We start from the raw sequence: 14,955 nt of genomic DNA on the forward strand, positions 1-14,955 counted from the left end.
TACTGGACCACTTCGGCGAGGCAGCTGCAATGTACCTTTGGTAAACCGGCGGGGAAGAGAAGGCGAGGCAGCTGCAATGTACCTTTGGTGAACCGGCGGGGAAGAGTTACTTGAAGAGAAGTAAGAGTAGGAACGAACACACCGCCACATTCCATCAGGAACAGCACTGCGGTACTAGTAGTATAATCTAGTAGGCGTAGCCCTTCCGATCTTTAGTCTGTGCGAGTGAACTGAGGAGAAGCGGACCTGGCCTCGAAGCAGTGTGAGGCAAGCAGCCACGGCAAAAGGGCATCGGACATTTAGGTATATGACTTGTGTGCTCTCAAGTTGTCCAAGTAGGCAAGTGTATTTATAACTCACCCGGAAAATAGAAGATTTGCCTGTACTTGAGGCCACCCCCTGCGAGCGGGCGGCCGGGGCGGGTGCGCGCGCTAGGGTGCGCGCTGACCTGTGCCTCTTTGTGTGCGTCTCGCCCCTGTACGAGTCTCGCCCATCCTCTCCCGGAGATGCCTGCTCTAACTATTTCTGAGGGAGAGGTACACCTGGGGGAGGGTGTAGAGGATGCAGAGTGTAGAGCACTGTAGAGCTGTAGAGCTGTTCAGTGACGGGTAGAGCGCTGGAGAGCGCTGTAGAGCTGTAGAGCTCTCCATCCGGCGCGTGACAGGAAGGGAAGGCGGAAGGGATGACGGATGTGAATGAGCCGCCTGTGTAGAGCGATTCGATAGAGCGATGTAGAGCGATGTAGAGCGATATTGGAGAGAGAGCGCGATTTACACGTAGCAACCCTTTTCCTGGCTCACAAGCTAAAGATGTTTACGCATCACGGGCCCCCACGGGCGACACGGACGACAACTGCTAAAAACCAAAAATCTTCTCACGGACGGAGGTGGGGAGCCCCGGATCTCCGGGTACTCTTTATAGCTGTACTCGTCTTGGCAGGGGTATTACTTAGTGATTTCACTGTGAGTGAAATCGCACTCGACATCGCTCTACAGGCGACTCACATCGTCACGCGCCGGATGTAGAGCTCTACAGCTCTACATACAGCGCTCTCCAGCGCTCTACATCTCTACAGACAGCTCTCAGACAGTGCTCTACACGCTACTGTGCATGTCAGGCCAGGCTGCAGCAGGGCACTACCATCGTGCTGCCCTGTTGCAGCCTGACTTTTCCCACTGTGCACAGTCGCCAGAGCACCACCACCGCCCGGCATCGTGTCACGGCGAGCTCCTTCTGCGCCCGCTCGCGAGGCTCTCGCGCTGGCACACTTTGGCCATCTGCTGCTCGCGTTCGGCGAGCTCTTCTCCGCAATCCTGCCACGGTGCCGCCACCACACACCTTCTGGCCGGCCTGAGCCGCGCGGACTCGCCGGCGGGGGCAACGTGTCGACCTCTCTCTCTGGTGCACCACGGGCCGCAACGGCCTGCGAGCAGCTGGCGCGAGGAGGCAGTGTGCCGGCACAGTCGAGCCGGAGCATCGGGTTCTTGATGCTTGTGGGGTCGAGTTTGACCTTATGTGGCATAATATGCAACAATAAGGCTATGCTATCTCCCGGCTTTTTGAGATATGATCCCTCAAAGTCGAATTATGGTTTACTGGTGACCATAGTACCGTCTGTCTTGTTTGCGAGATCTTCAAACGAATACTTTAAAGTCTCGACAATCACTAAGCTGCTTATGTGGCACCGCAGAGGCTCCCTTGGGGATGCCTGAGGCCACCCCAACCACTCACCAAGCCTTACGTGGACGAATTCAAACCTACTTTTATGGTTTACCCACACTAAGCGAGTAGGTCCTCCTGAAGGAGCTCGCCTCGCCGGCCGCCTCCTCCCGGCCAGCATACCCGCCGAGTGCGGCGTATGTGGCGCCGGCGTCGCCGCTGGCCATCCTGGCTGCCGCCGGGCTCTCGTCGCCAGCCCTCGCGCTGTGCCGCTCCCTTGGCTGTGTCGGAGCGGGCTCGCAGGTCAGCGGCGCGTCCCCAGCCTCGCCGCCGCCCCCCTCGACGCCGCTCCCCTCGCCGCCGGTGGCGACCGCGCTGCCGATGTCGGTCGCGCTGGCCGGCAGCGCGTCCGCAGCGTCGTCGCTGCCCTCGCCGTCGCTGTCCTCGCCGCTGGTGGGGGCCGCGTCGCCGGCGCCGAGCGTCACCCGCCTCCACGTCTCTTCCTCTAAGTTGAGCCAGAAATCCTGGTCGGGGTAGCCGTCGTACGCGACCGCGTGCACGAGCCGGCCGTCGGAACCCTCCTCCCGCCCCGTGATGGTGCCTGGCCACCACCTGTGCTCGCCCAGGATCTCGACGTGAGTGCCTGCCTCGACGACGGCGTGCCCGGCGATCCTCGCCGCCGCGTCCACGCGCAGCCGCTTCCGACGCGCCGTCTTTGGCTCCGCGGGCTGCGGCAGCACGTAGTTCGGGCCGGACTCCGCCACGCCCGCGAGGACCTCGGCCGCGCTCACGGTCTCGACCGTGGCCTCGACCGGCGGAGGGGGGAGCTCGACCCGTCGTTCGACCCTTCGGTCCGTGACCTCCCGCGCCAGCCGCTCGCCAGCGAGGGGTTCCTGATGCGCCGCCCGTCGGTCGACGCCCTCGCCCCTGCGCTCGGCCAACGACGCCGTCGCTGTCCTCGCCGACGTGACGGTGATTCGAGGCCGCCCATCCGCCATTTGATGCCGTCCAACACCAAGTGGTTCCCCTCCAACACCAAAGTCGTTCCCCCCGTCCCCCTCGGACACGTCCCTCCCTGTCCTCTCGACTCGTTCCTCTACTTATATACATACATCCTCTACACCCTCCCTCCCTCGAGGCAACGGTGCTCCGCCAGACAGAATTCGGCCCAAGAGGAACGAAAACCCAGAAAGGAAAGAAAAAAGTCGCCCGTCGAAGCACCCATCGAGCAGCCCCCTTCCGAGCGATCGCGATGCCTGCTGAGGTCCTTGTTGACTCTTGCGATCGCAGCTGCGGGAAGCTCCCACCCACCCCTGCCACACGCGCTCCATGAAGAATGATAGATACACATAGAAAGCATGATCCATGGAAAGGTCTGGTCTCCCAAAAGAAACTCGTCCCATGCGAGCTCCTATCAATGGAGAATAAAAAACGCGAGCCCCGCCCGTCGAAACCGTTCCCTTGCCCGAAAAAACAACTCGGCCTGCCCGTCGAAGCAGCCGTAGCCCCCTTCGAGCCGGCCATGGTCTTCGGCCTCACGCCCTCCCTCTACGTTAAGGCTGGCAGCTTCATCTTCGGCGCCTACGGTCACGCCGCGCCGCTCGTCCGCCGCCGCGCGCCGCCCGCTGCTCCCTGCTCGACCCGCTTCCGTCCCCTGCCCCCAGGAGTGCAGATGCTGCTCGTGCCCTCCAACATGATGACCGACCACTTTGAGGCGCACATATGCGTCCCTTGCCCCCCCCCCCCCCTCGCGCGTTGCCGCCAACTCGCCTTCCCGCCTCCAAAGCCCCGCGGCCGCCTCTCGATGCCGCCTCCAAGCTCCAGCCACTGCGGCACGTCTGCTCAAAAGCCCGGCGGCCGCCTCTCGATGCCGCCTCCAAGCCACTGCGGCGCGTCTGGCAGGCGCCGGCCACCAAATATACGGACTTCTGGATCCGTGGCCAAAGCGTCAGCATCGCCACCGTTGTCTATTGCATGACGAAGCTGCCGGAGGATGTCGCGGCAAAGGCACTGCTCGGTCTCTCGGCTGGCATCGCCGTGCTCTACCCCTTCAATGCCAAGTTCGGATACCTCTCGAGCCTGGAGGTCAAGTACCCGATGTACCACTTCGTGCTTTCCGTCGGGATGGACGCAATCAACAGCGTCTCTTCACAAACCGTGCTGTGAACAGGCACTATGTCCCCGAGGCGCTCATGCTCGGCCTGACCGTCGCGGGCGTCCTCGCGCTCAAGTGACGTGCGAGGTCTTCTCGAATCTGCGATTCTACGGTGTTCGCCAATGGTCGCGCCTGCACCTCCTCTGGCGCTCTTGCGAGAAACGGCTAACGGGGAGGGGGTTCGGTGTGCGAGATGAGAGGGCAGCGGGATTCCCACGGGCGACTTAGGGACTCTCTGGTGCACTGCGTCGGGCGTGCCCATGCGCGCGCGATACGCAAAAAAACAGTTTCATTGTGGAGCCACTGAGAGAAAAAAGAGACGCCGTCGGTCAACCCGTCATGCGGCAGGTGGCTTGCTTTGCCTTTGGCTCGCTGCCACCGCGGTGGGTCACCAAGCACTCGCTTGCTTTTTTTTCGCTCCAGTCCTGCGGATCTTCTAGTAGACCGGAGGGCTACGAAGCCTTTCACACTCCAAGGGGCTGGTCACCAAGAGCTTCTCCGCGTGCGGCGTCATCACCGCGCGACGCGCTCGCCACGCCTCACCCGAGCAAAAGCAACGATCGCGCGCCGCCGCCGCCCGCCTCGCCGCGCCGCGCCGCGCCGCGCCTCGCCACGCCTCGCCTTGCAGCAGCGCACGCGCACGCGCACGCGCACGCGCACCCGCGCGCCCGCGCTCGCTCCGCGAGAGCGAAGCGACCTTCCTCGCGGGAATCGAACCTGGAGCCAAAAGGTCCCGGCTCGAACCGCGAACCGGTTCGACCACCGCCGCTGGCGGTTCTGCAAAGGCAGTCAGGGGCAGCGCCTGATATAACGTGAAATAGTGCGACGATCACCCGACCCACCGTGCCCTCGCGAAAGAGATCTCGCGCCGCGCGCGCTCGCACACGCCGCCCGAGAGCACTCCCACCCCCGCCGCCCTCGCAAGCTCACAGGTTGATTTGAGGAGAAGCAGCTGGGGAGGTCAAAGCGGGAGAAGGCGGCACGGCGGCGGCGGCGCGGCCCCCCCCCATCCCCACGCCTCCGGGTCGTGCGTACCGCCTCCGGGCGTGAGTGTCCCCCTAGCGTCTGCTCCAGCAGTCGCTCCGGTAATCAGGCCGAGAGTACCAGGGAGGAGGGGAGAAGAGCCCAGGGTGGGGAGAGGAGAAGAGCCTAGGGAGGGGGGAGGAGAAGAGCCCAAGGCGGCCTCCCTCTCCCTCCCCTCCCACCGGGCCTCCCTCTCCCCCTCCTCCCGGGCCAAGCACCGACAGTCTCAAGGGGCCCGCCGCTGGAAGGGGCAAGCCAGCGGCACGAGGGCTTCAGCCACACAGCTACCAAGGGAACGCGACCCACACAAAGCACCAAAGTTAGGCATACCCCCCGGCGCAGTGTCCCCCGCTATGTGTCGCCGTTTGTCGGGGCACGCTATCCTGTGCAGTCAGGGCAAGTGGGGGCGGGGTGGAGTGCCCAGGAGCGTGCCCTGGGATTTCTCTGCCCAGTCCGGGGGTGCGTCGAACCTTCCATCACCCTGGGAACGTCCGGGTGATGGAAGTAAAGATATATTACTTTTTGTGGAGCCACTGAGAGCTCGGGGCGGGGTGTGCACCAGTGTGAATATACCCAGCCCGCGGTGTATATACCCGCCCCACACAGACGTATACCTGGCGTCCTGGGTCGACCCTCCAACTCTCTGCCCTCCAAGCTCTCCAACGGCAGTGAACGCGTCCGACCGCTCGACCATCGAGCTGTTTAGCAATTTCAGTCCACATCCTCGACGACGCCATTCCCAAACGACCACGTCGAGTCACCTGGCGGCGGCCCCATCCCCGCCGACCCCGCCGACCCCGTCGCCGCTGGTGCCGGTGGGACAGGACGAGGCGGGGCCGACTCCGACGTCCTGGCGGCCTGCATCGCGCTGGCCGCGGGCGGCGGCAACAACGGCGACGGCGGCGGGCGCACGCCGAAGACGGAGCCGGGGCCGCAGCCCGGAGGAACGACGACTCGCATGAGCCCCATCGGCGTGGAGAGCTGAAGGCTTTGCCCCGGCGCGACACCGTGTGGGACCGTGACCGAGAGGACAGCGCCTGTGCCTGCCAGAAGCGATGCGGCCGAGACGTCCGATGGACGGTGGGCGCAGCCCGGCAGCTGAGGCCGCGGCTGGGAGAGGGGGCGGCTCGGAGACGGTTGGCTCCGCGGCGTTGGCAGCTTCTGCCCGCCGCCGCCTCCACCGAGTCGCTGCCGCTTGCGGCCAGCGGCTGGGAAGGCCTGCTCGCAATAAGCGACCAGCGCCGCCTCGGCAGCACCCTCCTCCGGGAGTGGTGGCAGCGGTGGCTCTGAGCTCTGCGCCCTCGACGGCGTCGGCGGCTCGACGCTCGATGTCGACATCCTCGAGCTCTGCGCCCTCGACGGTGGCTCGACGCTCAATGTCGACATCCTCGACGGCGCCGCCGCGCCAGCCGGCGCCGCCGCGACAGCCGGCGCCTGCTCAGCGCCACCCTCGACGCCGTCGAGACCCATCGGCGTTGATCTCGCGGAGTCGTGAGCGCCTGTCTCAGCACCCGCGCTCGCCGCCATCGCTGCGGTGGCTGCGGCGGCGGCAGCCTTGGCGGCGGCCACCTCGGCGGCGGCGGCGGCGGCGGCGGTAGTGCCGGCGCGCAAGATTCCAAACGCCCTTTCGAGGAGAACCGCCCGCGCCGGCAGTCCCGCGGGCTCGAGCTGGGCGGCGAGCTCGTCGTCCTGGTAGAGCCTACGAACGTCAGGGGCAGTTCCATGATGCGCACATGCATGAAGGGCGAACTGGGAACTCCTCGGATAACACCGGTAGGCTGCGCGCAGCAGCCGCCTCGCGGCGGAGACGTCGCAGCGCGACTTTGCGCCGTCGGTGGGCAAGGAAGCGCAGAGGCCACGTGCAAAGTTCCGCAGCGCGGCCCCACGCTTTGCCTCCATCCGCTCCTCTTTGAGCAGCGCACAGAGCGAGACGAGCGACTCGAGCTCGCGCGCTGGGTCGGCGGAGGCGCTCGCCGAGCCAGCCAACACCTCTGAGTAGAGGCCGGCGGCGTCTGCGCAATCTTGGTACAACTCAAAGGTGCGCAATATCGGGCCGCAACAGCTCTCATCTACGACCGGCGCCGCCGCGCGGGACGGCACCTGCGGCGAGAGCGGCAGGCAATAGTAAGGTGGGGCATGGCCAAAGCAACATGTGCGCGTGATATCAGGCAGTTTTGGCCTGGAAGATCGAGAAGGACATGCTGCCACTGCGGCCGCGGCTGGGCATGAGGTCACGCAACTCCTTCAGCGCGCGGCCGGGACGCCTCCTGTGCCGGTGCCAGTGCAGCCGCGCGAGTGCGAGCCGCGCACGGTGGAGCCACGGATTCGTCTTGAGCGCCGCCACCAGGATCGACTCGCACGCCGCATAGCCCTGAGCGAGGGTGGCTTGCGCGATCGCCCCTTCCGGCAGATGGCCGCCCACACCGGCACTGCCCTCGCCGCTGCCACCGCCGCCACCGTCGCCACACGCACCGCCGTTGCCATAGTCGTAGTCGCCATTGCAGCACGAATCTGCCACTCCCTCCTCCTCTCCCTCCTCGTCCTCCTCGGAGCATTGGGCGAGGCTGTAGACTCCGCTCGACTTGACGTCGCGAAGAAAGGCGTCGAGCTGCGCCGACGCAGGCTCAGACTCGAGGAGCCCATCGAGGAGCGCGCCGCCCAGCTCTTGCAGAGCGAGTGCACACCGGTCGCCGGCCAATGAAGCCGAGAGGGCGACGGAGCGGCGGAGCTCGAGGATCCAGGCGCCTGCGCCGCCCTCGCCCAGCTCTCGCAAGGCGCGGCCGCGCAGCAAGTGCGCAGCCCAACGGCACGCCACAGGCAATCCATGCCCCTCCGTCTCGGTGTCGTCTTGCTGGCCCTTTTCGTCGTCCTCCTCGTCCTCCTCGTCCTCCTCTCCCCGATCCACCGCCGATCCCGCCCCCACCCCTGCCCCCGCCGCGGCCGTGGCCGCCACCGCCTCCTCCGTCTGCTCCGTCACTGGCCGCAGAAGCTCTGCAGTCTGCCGCAGCGCGTCCTGCCAGGACGTGTGGTGGCCCGTCCGCAGAAGCCGCAAAGCGAGGGGCCAACGTGACACGTCGCCGCCGCCGCCCGCCGCCTGACCGCCGCAGCTCCTTCCACCCACGCCGCCGCCCGCGCTGCCGCCGCCCTCCGGCGAGCGATCCTCAATGTACCGCAACAGCGCCGCTTCGGTGGAGAGGAGCATGGCGAGTTCGAGCCTGGCGTGCGCCCACACGCGCGCGAACCCGCCCGGTTGGCCGCACCACGCCGGTGGCGCGGCAATGGTCTGCGCCTCTCTTGGCGGGGGCAGCGCATCGACGAGCAGGCATAAGCAGCCGTGGGCAAGTCGCGCCGCGTCGCTCGCCGCGGCCGATGCGCCGAGGACGGACTGGCGCCACGTGGCGAGTGGTGCGGCAGGGTCGTGCAGCGCCGCGTCTACCTTCAGGGACCAGAGCTTGCGCGCGTGAACGCCGATCGAGAGCAGAACCCGCGCAGGCTGAACTGGCGACAGCGCCGCGGGCCAGCCGGCTCCTGCCGCATCGGGGGCGTCGGCCGGCACGCCAAAGAGCGCGAGCCGCAGAGCGTGGCTTCGGAGCGCATTGGACCACTCAAGGAAGCGCGCCTAATGGACTCCCTGCTGTTAGCGAGGGCTCACCCTCCCAGTGAGGTTGCTAGTTAAGGTGGAGGAGGCGGAGGTAGCGGGGGGGTGGCGGGGATGGAGGGGGTGGGGGGGAGGGCGACGGCAAGAGTGACATTGGGAGCTCGTGTCATGATCATGGAGGCGGTGACGGTGGTGGGATGAGTGAAGCGCACCCATCGCTCGGCAGCTGCGCACGTGGCACCCGCGATGGCGCCGCGCTCGACGCGCTGCAGCGACCTGTTGCAAACCTCCTCGAGGTGCTCCGACTCCCCGACCGACGCCTCGAGGCTCGCCAAGGCCGCGCAGAGGTGCGAGCCGAGGAGCCACACTTCCGTCTGCCCCGCCGAGCCTGAGGTGGATGTGGATGGAGGCGCCAGGGGCGCCGGGAGCAAGGCGAGGACTCCCTGCAACGCCCCGCCATCGTCGGCGCCGCTCGCGAGCGCGGGAGCGAGGGCGCGCAATGCTAGGGCTTCCCAGCGGCCCTCGCCCTCGCCAGACGCCAGTTCCGGCGGGAGGAAACGCCGCAAGTGGTCCCTCAGCCGTCGCCGTCGCTGTCGCTCTTTCTGCGACCTCACGCCGCCGCCGCCCACGATGCCCCCGCCGAGCGTACCCGGCGGGCACTGCATAAGGAAGTACTGCAAGAGGAGCTCGGCCTCACGCGGCGGGCAACTCGCAAAGTCAACCACCTTGGGGGGGTGCTGCTTGGCGCCGCCGCCGCCGCCGCCGTCGATGATCCCGCCAAAGAGTAGCTCGATGCAGCTGTCGAGCAGCTGCCGAACGCCGACGCCGACGCTCTGCATGCCAGCTTCTCTGTCGGCACCGCCACCGCCCCTTCCGGCCCCTGAGCCATCTCCCCCTAGCGCGGTGGCGGCGACGCGCAGCGGAACGTCGACCAACTGGTACTCGACCTGGCTTGGTGCGAGCGACGACCGCGTCGCCACATTCGGCGCATTTGGCCTTGACGCCTTCGCCGTCTTTTTCGTTTCTGCCGGCGCCGCCGCCTTTGGCGCCAGCTTGGCCGCGCGCCCTGAGGCGCCCTCGTCCCCGCGCGGCGCCTCAAGGCCGAGGAAACGCTTTGCAGCACGAATAGAGTCGTAGCGGCGCCCCTGCGGGGTGGTGAGGTACGAGTCGCCCTTAGAGGCGCCAGCCTTGCGCGCCTTCCAGCGGATGCTCCAACCAGCTGCACCCGGCACCGGTCGGTCCTCAAACTCGACCGCCTCTGAGTTGGCGAGCCGGAAAGCGTCGGAGAGTGCCGACGCAATCGCGTCGGCCTCCTCGCGCGCGCTGCCCTCGAGCGGCTGCCACGAGCTCTCCTCAGCAGCCGGCTCGGGCTCGGCGACAGCGGTGGAGATCACGCCCATGCCCGCCGCTGCCTCTGCAATCAGGCCGCCGATGCGCTCGTCGATGGCGCACACCACCGGTGCCGACGGCTTCGTCGGCCGAGCCACGCGCCACGTCTCCTCTGGCAGCTGCGGGCACGCGAGCATCGCCTCGGGCCACCGTAGCCAAGCGAGGGTGACGCTACTGATTTGCTGGGCGAGAGGCGCCTCGTGCCGCGGCTCCTGCCGAAAGCGCTTGGAGCCCTTGCCCCGCGCCGCCGCGCCGGGCGCAAGGGCAACCTCGAGCGACCTCGCCGCGACAGCCTCCCGACCGAGCAGCCCCCAGCAGCGCTGCAGCAGCACGAGCGCCTCAGCGACGCCACCGGTGCCGGTGCCTGTGCACAAACCATCCGTGTAAGGAAGCAAATCACGCGAGTGCGATCTAGCCGCGCAGGCCGCAACGGTACCACCAGCGAGCCAAAGCTTGCACAGCGCGCAGATCGCATAGTGCAGTGAGCGGCGGGAGCCCTTTGCGCCACCCTGGGTGGACCCGGTGCGCGCCCATCTTGGCAGCGCGCGCATGGCGACCTCGTACACCACCCGCTGCGCCGCGACCGCCGCAGCGCGCCAGTCTCCGCAGCTGAGCTCCGTCTCCTCGCCCGCCGTGGGCATCTCGGAGGGGGGTGCGGCTGCGGGCGGGGAGAGCAGCGGTCCGCGGTGCGAGGGGTGGAGGCACGAGAAGGCATCGAGCGACTGCAACAGCAGCGTGAGCATGTTGTGGAGAGATTGCCAAATCGCGTCAACCCTCCCCTCCGTGACATCCGCACCCGCCGCCAGTGTCGCCTCCGCAGCAGTGCCAGCCGACCCCCCTGTTGCCGCTCCCAAACGCTTCTGGGTCGGAGGAGGGGTGGACACGGCGAGCTGGGCCAGACAGCGTCGCAGCGCGGCACAGAGTGGGCTCAGCAGCTGGCTGAAACGCTCGCGAAGCCGCGGCAGCGGCACGAGTGGCGGCGGAGGGGATTCCCCCCTCGCGAACCCGCCGGCGCCACGGCACATGCCGATCCAACACAAACCGAGGAGCTGCACGCTCTCAGCCAGCTTAACATCCCCACCCGGGCTGGCCGCCGCCACCTCTCCGCTTGCTGCCTCGGCAGCCGCAAACGCCGGCGACCACGCCGCATCGCATATGCTTTGCACCGCGTCGCCCCCCAAGGTATCGGCACCGCCTGCGTGCGAAACGATGGCCGCCCACTCCCCGCCGGCGGAGGGAGCCGCCCGCACGGCGAGTCCAGAGAGGAGAGCGCGCGCCTCGTGCACCTGAGAGGGGGGGCGCGCGCGGGCGGCGTGAGCGGCGAAATGGCGCGGGAGAAAGAGGGACTGCAAATGCGCTGAGGAAGCGGAAGAGCTTGAACCCCGTGGCTCTTCCCATTCTGGAGAAGTGGAGGCGACTAAGCCCATGCGTGGCAAGGCGGCTCGCACCAACTTCTCGAGTGAGTGCCGCTGCTGCGCCTCCGACACGTCAGCCAAGGTGATGCGCCGAGAAGCACTGGCGCAGAGGGGATGCGCGAACGCCTCTGCCGCCGCCCCACCCTCCTCGCCGCCCCTCGCCTCGCCATCGGCGGCCATCGCGCGCAGCGCATGCGCGCACTCTGCGAGGTGGCGGGTCGCCGCGACCGCCTCGCCGTCTCGCTCAGCGTTCGTTGCAAGTGACCAGCTGAGGCGCGCGAGCGTGTCCGGCGCGGCCTCTTCCCCTCGGCTGATGGCCAGGAGGAGCGCTGCCTGTAGCTCACCAAACACGGCGGCAGCTTGCTCCCTCTCCTTGCCTCCTTGCGCCGGCCCGCCATCGCCACCGCCTCCACTGCTGCCGCCGTCGCCGCCTCTGCCACCGCCACTGCCCCCGTCCTCGAGCGAGAGCTCCAGGAGAGCGAGCAAACGAGCAGGGGGGGGTGCCGATCCCGTCTGCGACCGCGTCAGCGCATAAAGCTTCAGCAGCGACGCGCGCAGTCGCAAGCGTCCGGGCACAGGGAGGCGGAGCAAGCCGTCGGCAACGAGGCGGCGCTCCGAGGCAGGGCCAGAGGACGGCGGAGAAGCGGAAGAGGGCGGGGAGGCGCCGGACGGGCCGGGTGACGGGAGGATGAGGAGGCGGTCGAGAAAGGACGAACAGACGTCGAGGAGGCCATTGTTGAGCATGACGCGCTCGTCGCGCAGCCATGCCAACACGGACCGCTCCTCCTCCCATCTGGATGCGAGAGGAGCGTCCCGGCCCGCCTCCGCTGCCTGCCCCTCCGCCGCCGCCTCTGCCGCCGCCAACGCTCCCGACCGGACGCCAGAGGTGGGCTGGATAACGGGGGAAGGAGGGCTGGACGGGAGGGGCGGGAGAAAGCGCGCAAACAACTGCTGCGCACTCGCCGGCCGCTTAACCACCACGTCAGAGGCGCCAAGTGCGCCGCGGCGGCTGCGCTGCGGTCGCCGGCTCGCTGCTGCCGCCGGCTTGCGTCGCTTTGGAGGCGGCGCCTCCTCGGTGGGGGTAGGGGGCGGCTCCTCACCGCGAGAGCCCGCTAGGGCCGAGGCGCCGCCGCAAGCTGAGGGTGGCGCCTCCTCCACGGCCACCGCCGAAGCCGCGTCCAGCGCAGTGGGAACTGGCTCGGCTTGCTCCAGATGGCGCCTCTTGGCTCCGCCCGAGCTCAGAGACGAATCGCCAGCCTCCTCGCCGGCCGTCGTCACCGACGCCGTGGATGCCACCTCTCCAGCCTGGTCGGCCTCAATCGGGACAGCCTCCGCAGCCTCCGACCAACATGCCCCTCCCAATGCTGCCGCCTGTGGAGCGCTGCCGCCTGGGCCGCTGCTTCCGCCGCCGCCTTGGCCACCGGCCTCGCCCACCCGGTCGCGGTCTGCGGAACTGCCAGGACCGCCGCCAACCGCCGCGGCTGGCGGAGCGGGCGGAGCTGACGCCTGCGGGGAAGGTTATGAGAAGTCAGGGAGGCCCCTCTTTGTTGGCCGACGGCGTGGCAGGCTCGGTGGAGAAGGCGGGTGACGGCAGAAGTGGCGGGCGGAGATGGGTGGTGGAGGTGAGGAACGGGCGGCCACGCCTCGCAATCGGGAGGGCCAGCGGCATCTGGGGCCTATCCACACGCCCCCAGTCGTGTTGAGACCCATTTGACGGCGTCGGTCGGCTGCCCCGACGGCTAGTTCATCGGGGTGACGACTACATCTCGGGTCTTCCTCCAGCTATATCCCAGCGATCGCACCCCAGCGAGCGCTGCATCCATGTCGTGGGGCAGGTCGATTGCTAGCCGCCGACCCACCAGCCATGCTGCGCCTGGGCCTACGGTCACGGCGCCGACGCGTTGCGGACGTGCTCCTGCCTCCCCCCCCCCCCCGTCGCACTGCGTCGGGCTCTGCGCCTCCGCCGGCCTCCTCAGCGAGCGCCACAAGGGCCTGCTCACAACCGCGCGCGTGACTTCACTCACTCTCCCGCCGCCGCTCGTCCCACCGCCAGCGCCGCGAATTGCCTCCGCGACGCACAGCCAGCGGGGCGCGGCAATCTCAAGCGTGGGCGGCGGCGCCGGCGTGCTCTTCTCCTCCGCCGCACTCCACAGGACGCACCCCTCGCAACCCTCCGAGCCGAGCTGAGGCGCGGCGACCGCGGAAGAAGGCCCGAGCAGAGCCGCCGCGGCGTGCGGGGGCGGCGAGGGCACGGGCAGAGGAAGTGCGCCCGGCGGCAGACCACGCGTGGTGGCCGCGCGAGCCGCGAGCTGGGCTGCCGCTTTGGTGTCGCCCACCCGTCTGAGCAACGCGTCGAGTGCACACCACGCGAGCTGGTTGTGCGGGCTGGCGAGGACGGCGTGCTCAAGAGAGTGCCGCTCGAGGGCGGCGAGGCGCGCGGCGCCCGCCAACCGGCCGATCCGCAGCCAGAGCCGCCCGTCGCGCTCATCCAGCGCAACCGCACCCAGTGCGTGCTGCAGCGCCTGCTCCGGCTCGCCGCCCGACGCCTCGAGGTTGCTCAGGTTCATCAGCGCGAGGAAACGCAGCCGCAGCGACGGGTCGCCGGTCGCAGCGTGCAGCGCGTCCGCCTCAGCGATGAGCGGCTGGTCCAGTAGCTGGCGGTAGGCGGCCGTGGCGTCGGCGAGCCTGCCCGACGCCTCGTGCTGCAGCGCGAGTGAGTAGAGTGCGGCATTGGCACTCTCCTGCGCCTCGATGCCACGTCGGGCAACCTCCAGCGGGTGCGAGGCGCGCTCGGCAGACTCGATGTCGACGATCGAAATCATGGGATGTATCCACCTCGCTGCTTGCTTGAAGATCAGGCGTCCCTTCGCTGTTTATTCACAGCACTAGTGTGGGACCTGCGGCGGTACCCGTCTCTGTTGTTCGGGCAGTGAGAGACGCAGGATCTGCACGCCAAAGTGGGCCACTCATTTGCATTTTGGTTTTGGGTTGTCGGAGATCATCCATCAGCACTCATGTCTCATCAGTCAGTCACGTCAGTCAAAGCAGTTCGTGGCACTCATCAGTCAGTCACGTCAGTCAAAGCAGTTCGTGGCACTCATCAGTCAGTCACGTCAGTCAAAGCAGTTCGTGGCACTCATCAGTCAGTCACGTCAGTCAAAGCAGTCGTGGCACGTGGAGCAGTCGCTGCATGCAACGGCGCCGCCACACGCTCCGGACGACCCCGACAACCGACACACCACGCACAATGGGAGGCTATCGCGCACGATCGGGCATCGCGCCGCAAACAACTCGCCGCACAGATGGGGGGGGAGGCAGAATCCCACACACACCGGAGCAGCGCAGACACCTTACACGTCAGCGCTCGCTCGATGTGGCCGGCGCTCTCCCCTCTCCTATCGCCTTTTCAACGGCGGCGTGCGGCCACGCGCCGCGCCGAGCCGGTCTCGGCGGGAGACCTCGGAGCCGCACGCGATGCGGGCATGCGCGATGGCTCCGTTGGCTCCGTGCCTAAGGCAGATCGATTAGGGTGTGAGCTGCGGCAGCCACCGTTTCTGTACCCGCTCGATCACGTGCAGGCCGTCGGAGGCCGCGCTGGATGGCCCAGGGCCGGCGGCGGTGAAGGCGTCCGTCGATGAAGGGATGTCGTCGAGGGAGCCATCGTCCTCCGCGGTGCACCGGTCCAGTTGTCGGAGTTCGAGATCGCAGTCGACTTG

At 67.7% G+C, this 14,955-nt stretch overlaps 3 protein-coding genes across 3 annotated transcripts; 1 reads left to right on the plus strand and 2 right to left on the minus strand.

The window, feature by feature from the left end:
• Positions 1–1,763: 1,763 nt before the first annotated feature.
• Positions 1,764–2,657, minus strand: EMIHUDRAFT_102345 (hypothetical protein; the record flags this gene model as incomplete). Its single annotated transcript, XM_005771229.1, has 1 exon — positions 1,764–2,657. The coding sequence occupies one exon, from the start codon at positions 2,655–2,657 to the stop codon at positions 1,764–1,766; it is 894 nt and encodes a 297-aa protein (XP_005771286.1).
• A 419-nt stretch (positions 2,658–3,076) lies between these two features.
• Positions 3,077–3,893, plus strand: EMIHUDRAFT_209479 (hypothetical protein; the record flags this gene model as incomplete). The annotated part of the gene is made up of 4 exons (XM_005771230.1): positions 3,077–3,245; positions 3,324–3,385; positions 3,562–3,758; positions 3,830–3,893. The coding sequence occupies 4 exons, from the start codon at positions 3,077–3,079 to the stop codon at positions 3,891–3,893; spliced, it is 492 nt and encodes a 163-aa protein (XP_005771287.1).
• Positions 3,894–5,548: 1,655 nt separating this feature from the next.
• On the minus strand, positions 5,549–14,061 carry EMIHUDRAFT_102347 (hypothetical protein; the record flags this gene model as incomplete). The annotated part of the gene is made up of 5 exons (XM_005771231.1): positions 5,549–6,937; positions 7,182–8,456; positions 8,648–11,110; positions 11,273–12,745; positions 13,240–14,061. 5 exons carry the CDS (start codon positions 14,059–14,061, stop codon positions 5,549–5,551), a joined length of 7,422 nt encoding a protein of 2,473 aa, XP_005771288.1.
• Positions 14,062–14,955: the final 894 nt, after the last annotated feature.

The sequence above is a fragment of the Emiliania huxleyi genome (genome assembly GCF_000372725.1).
Source record: "Emiliania huxleyi CCMP1516 unplaced genomic scaffold EMIHUscaffold_39, whole genome shotgun sequence".
Lineage (NCBI taxonomy): Eukaryota > Haptophyta > Isochrysidales > Noelaerhabdaceae > Emiliania > Emiliania huxleyi.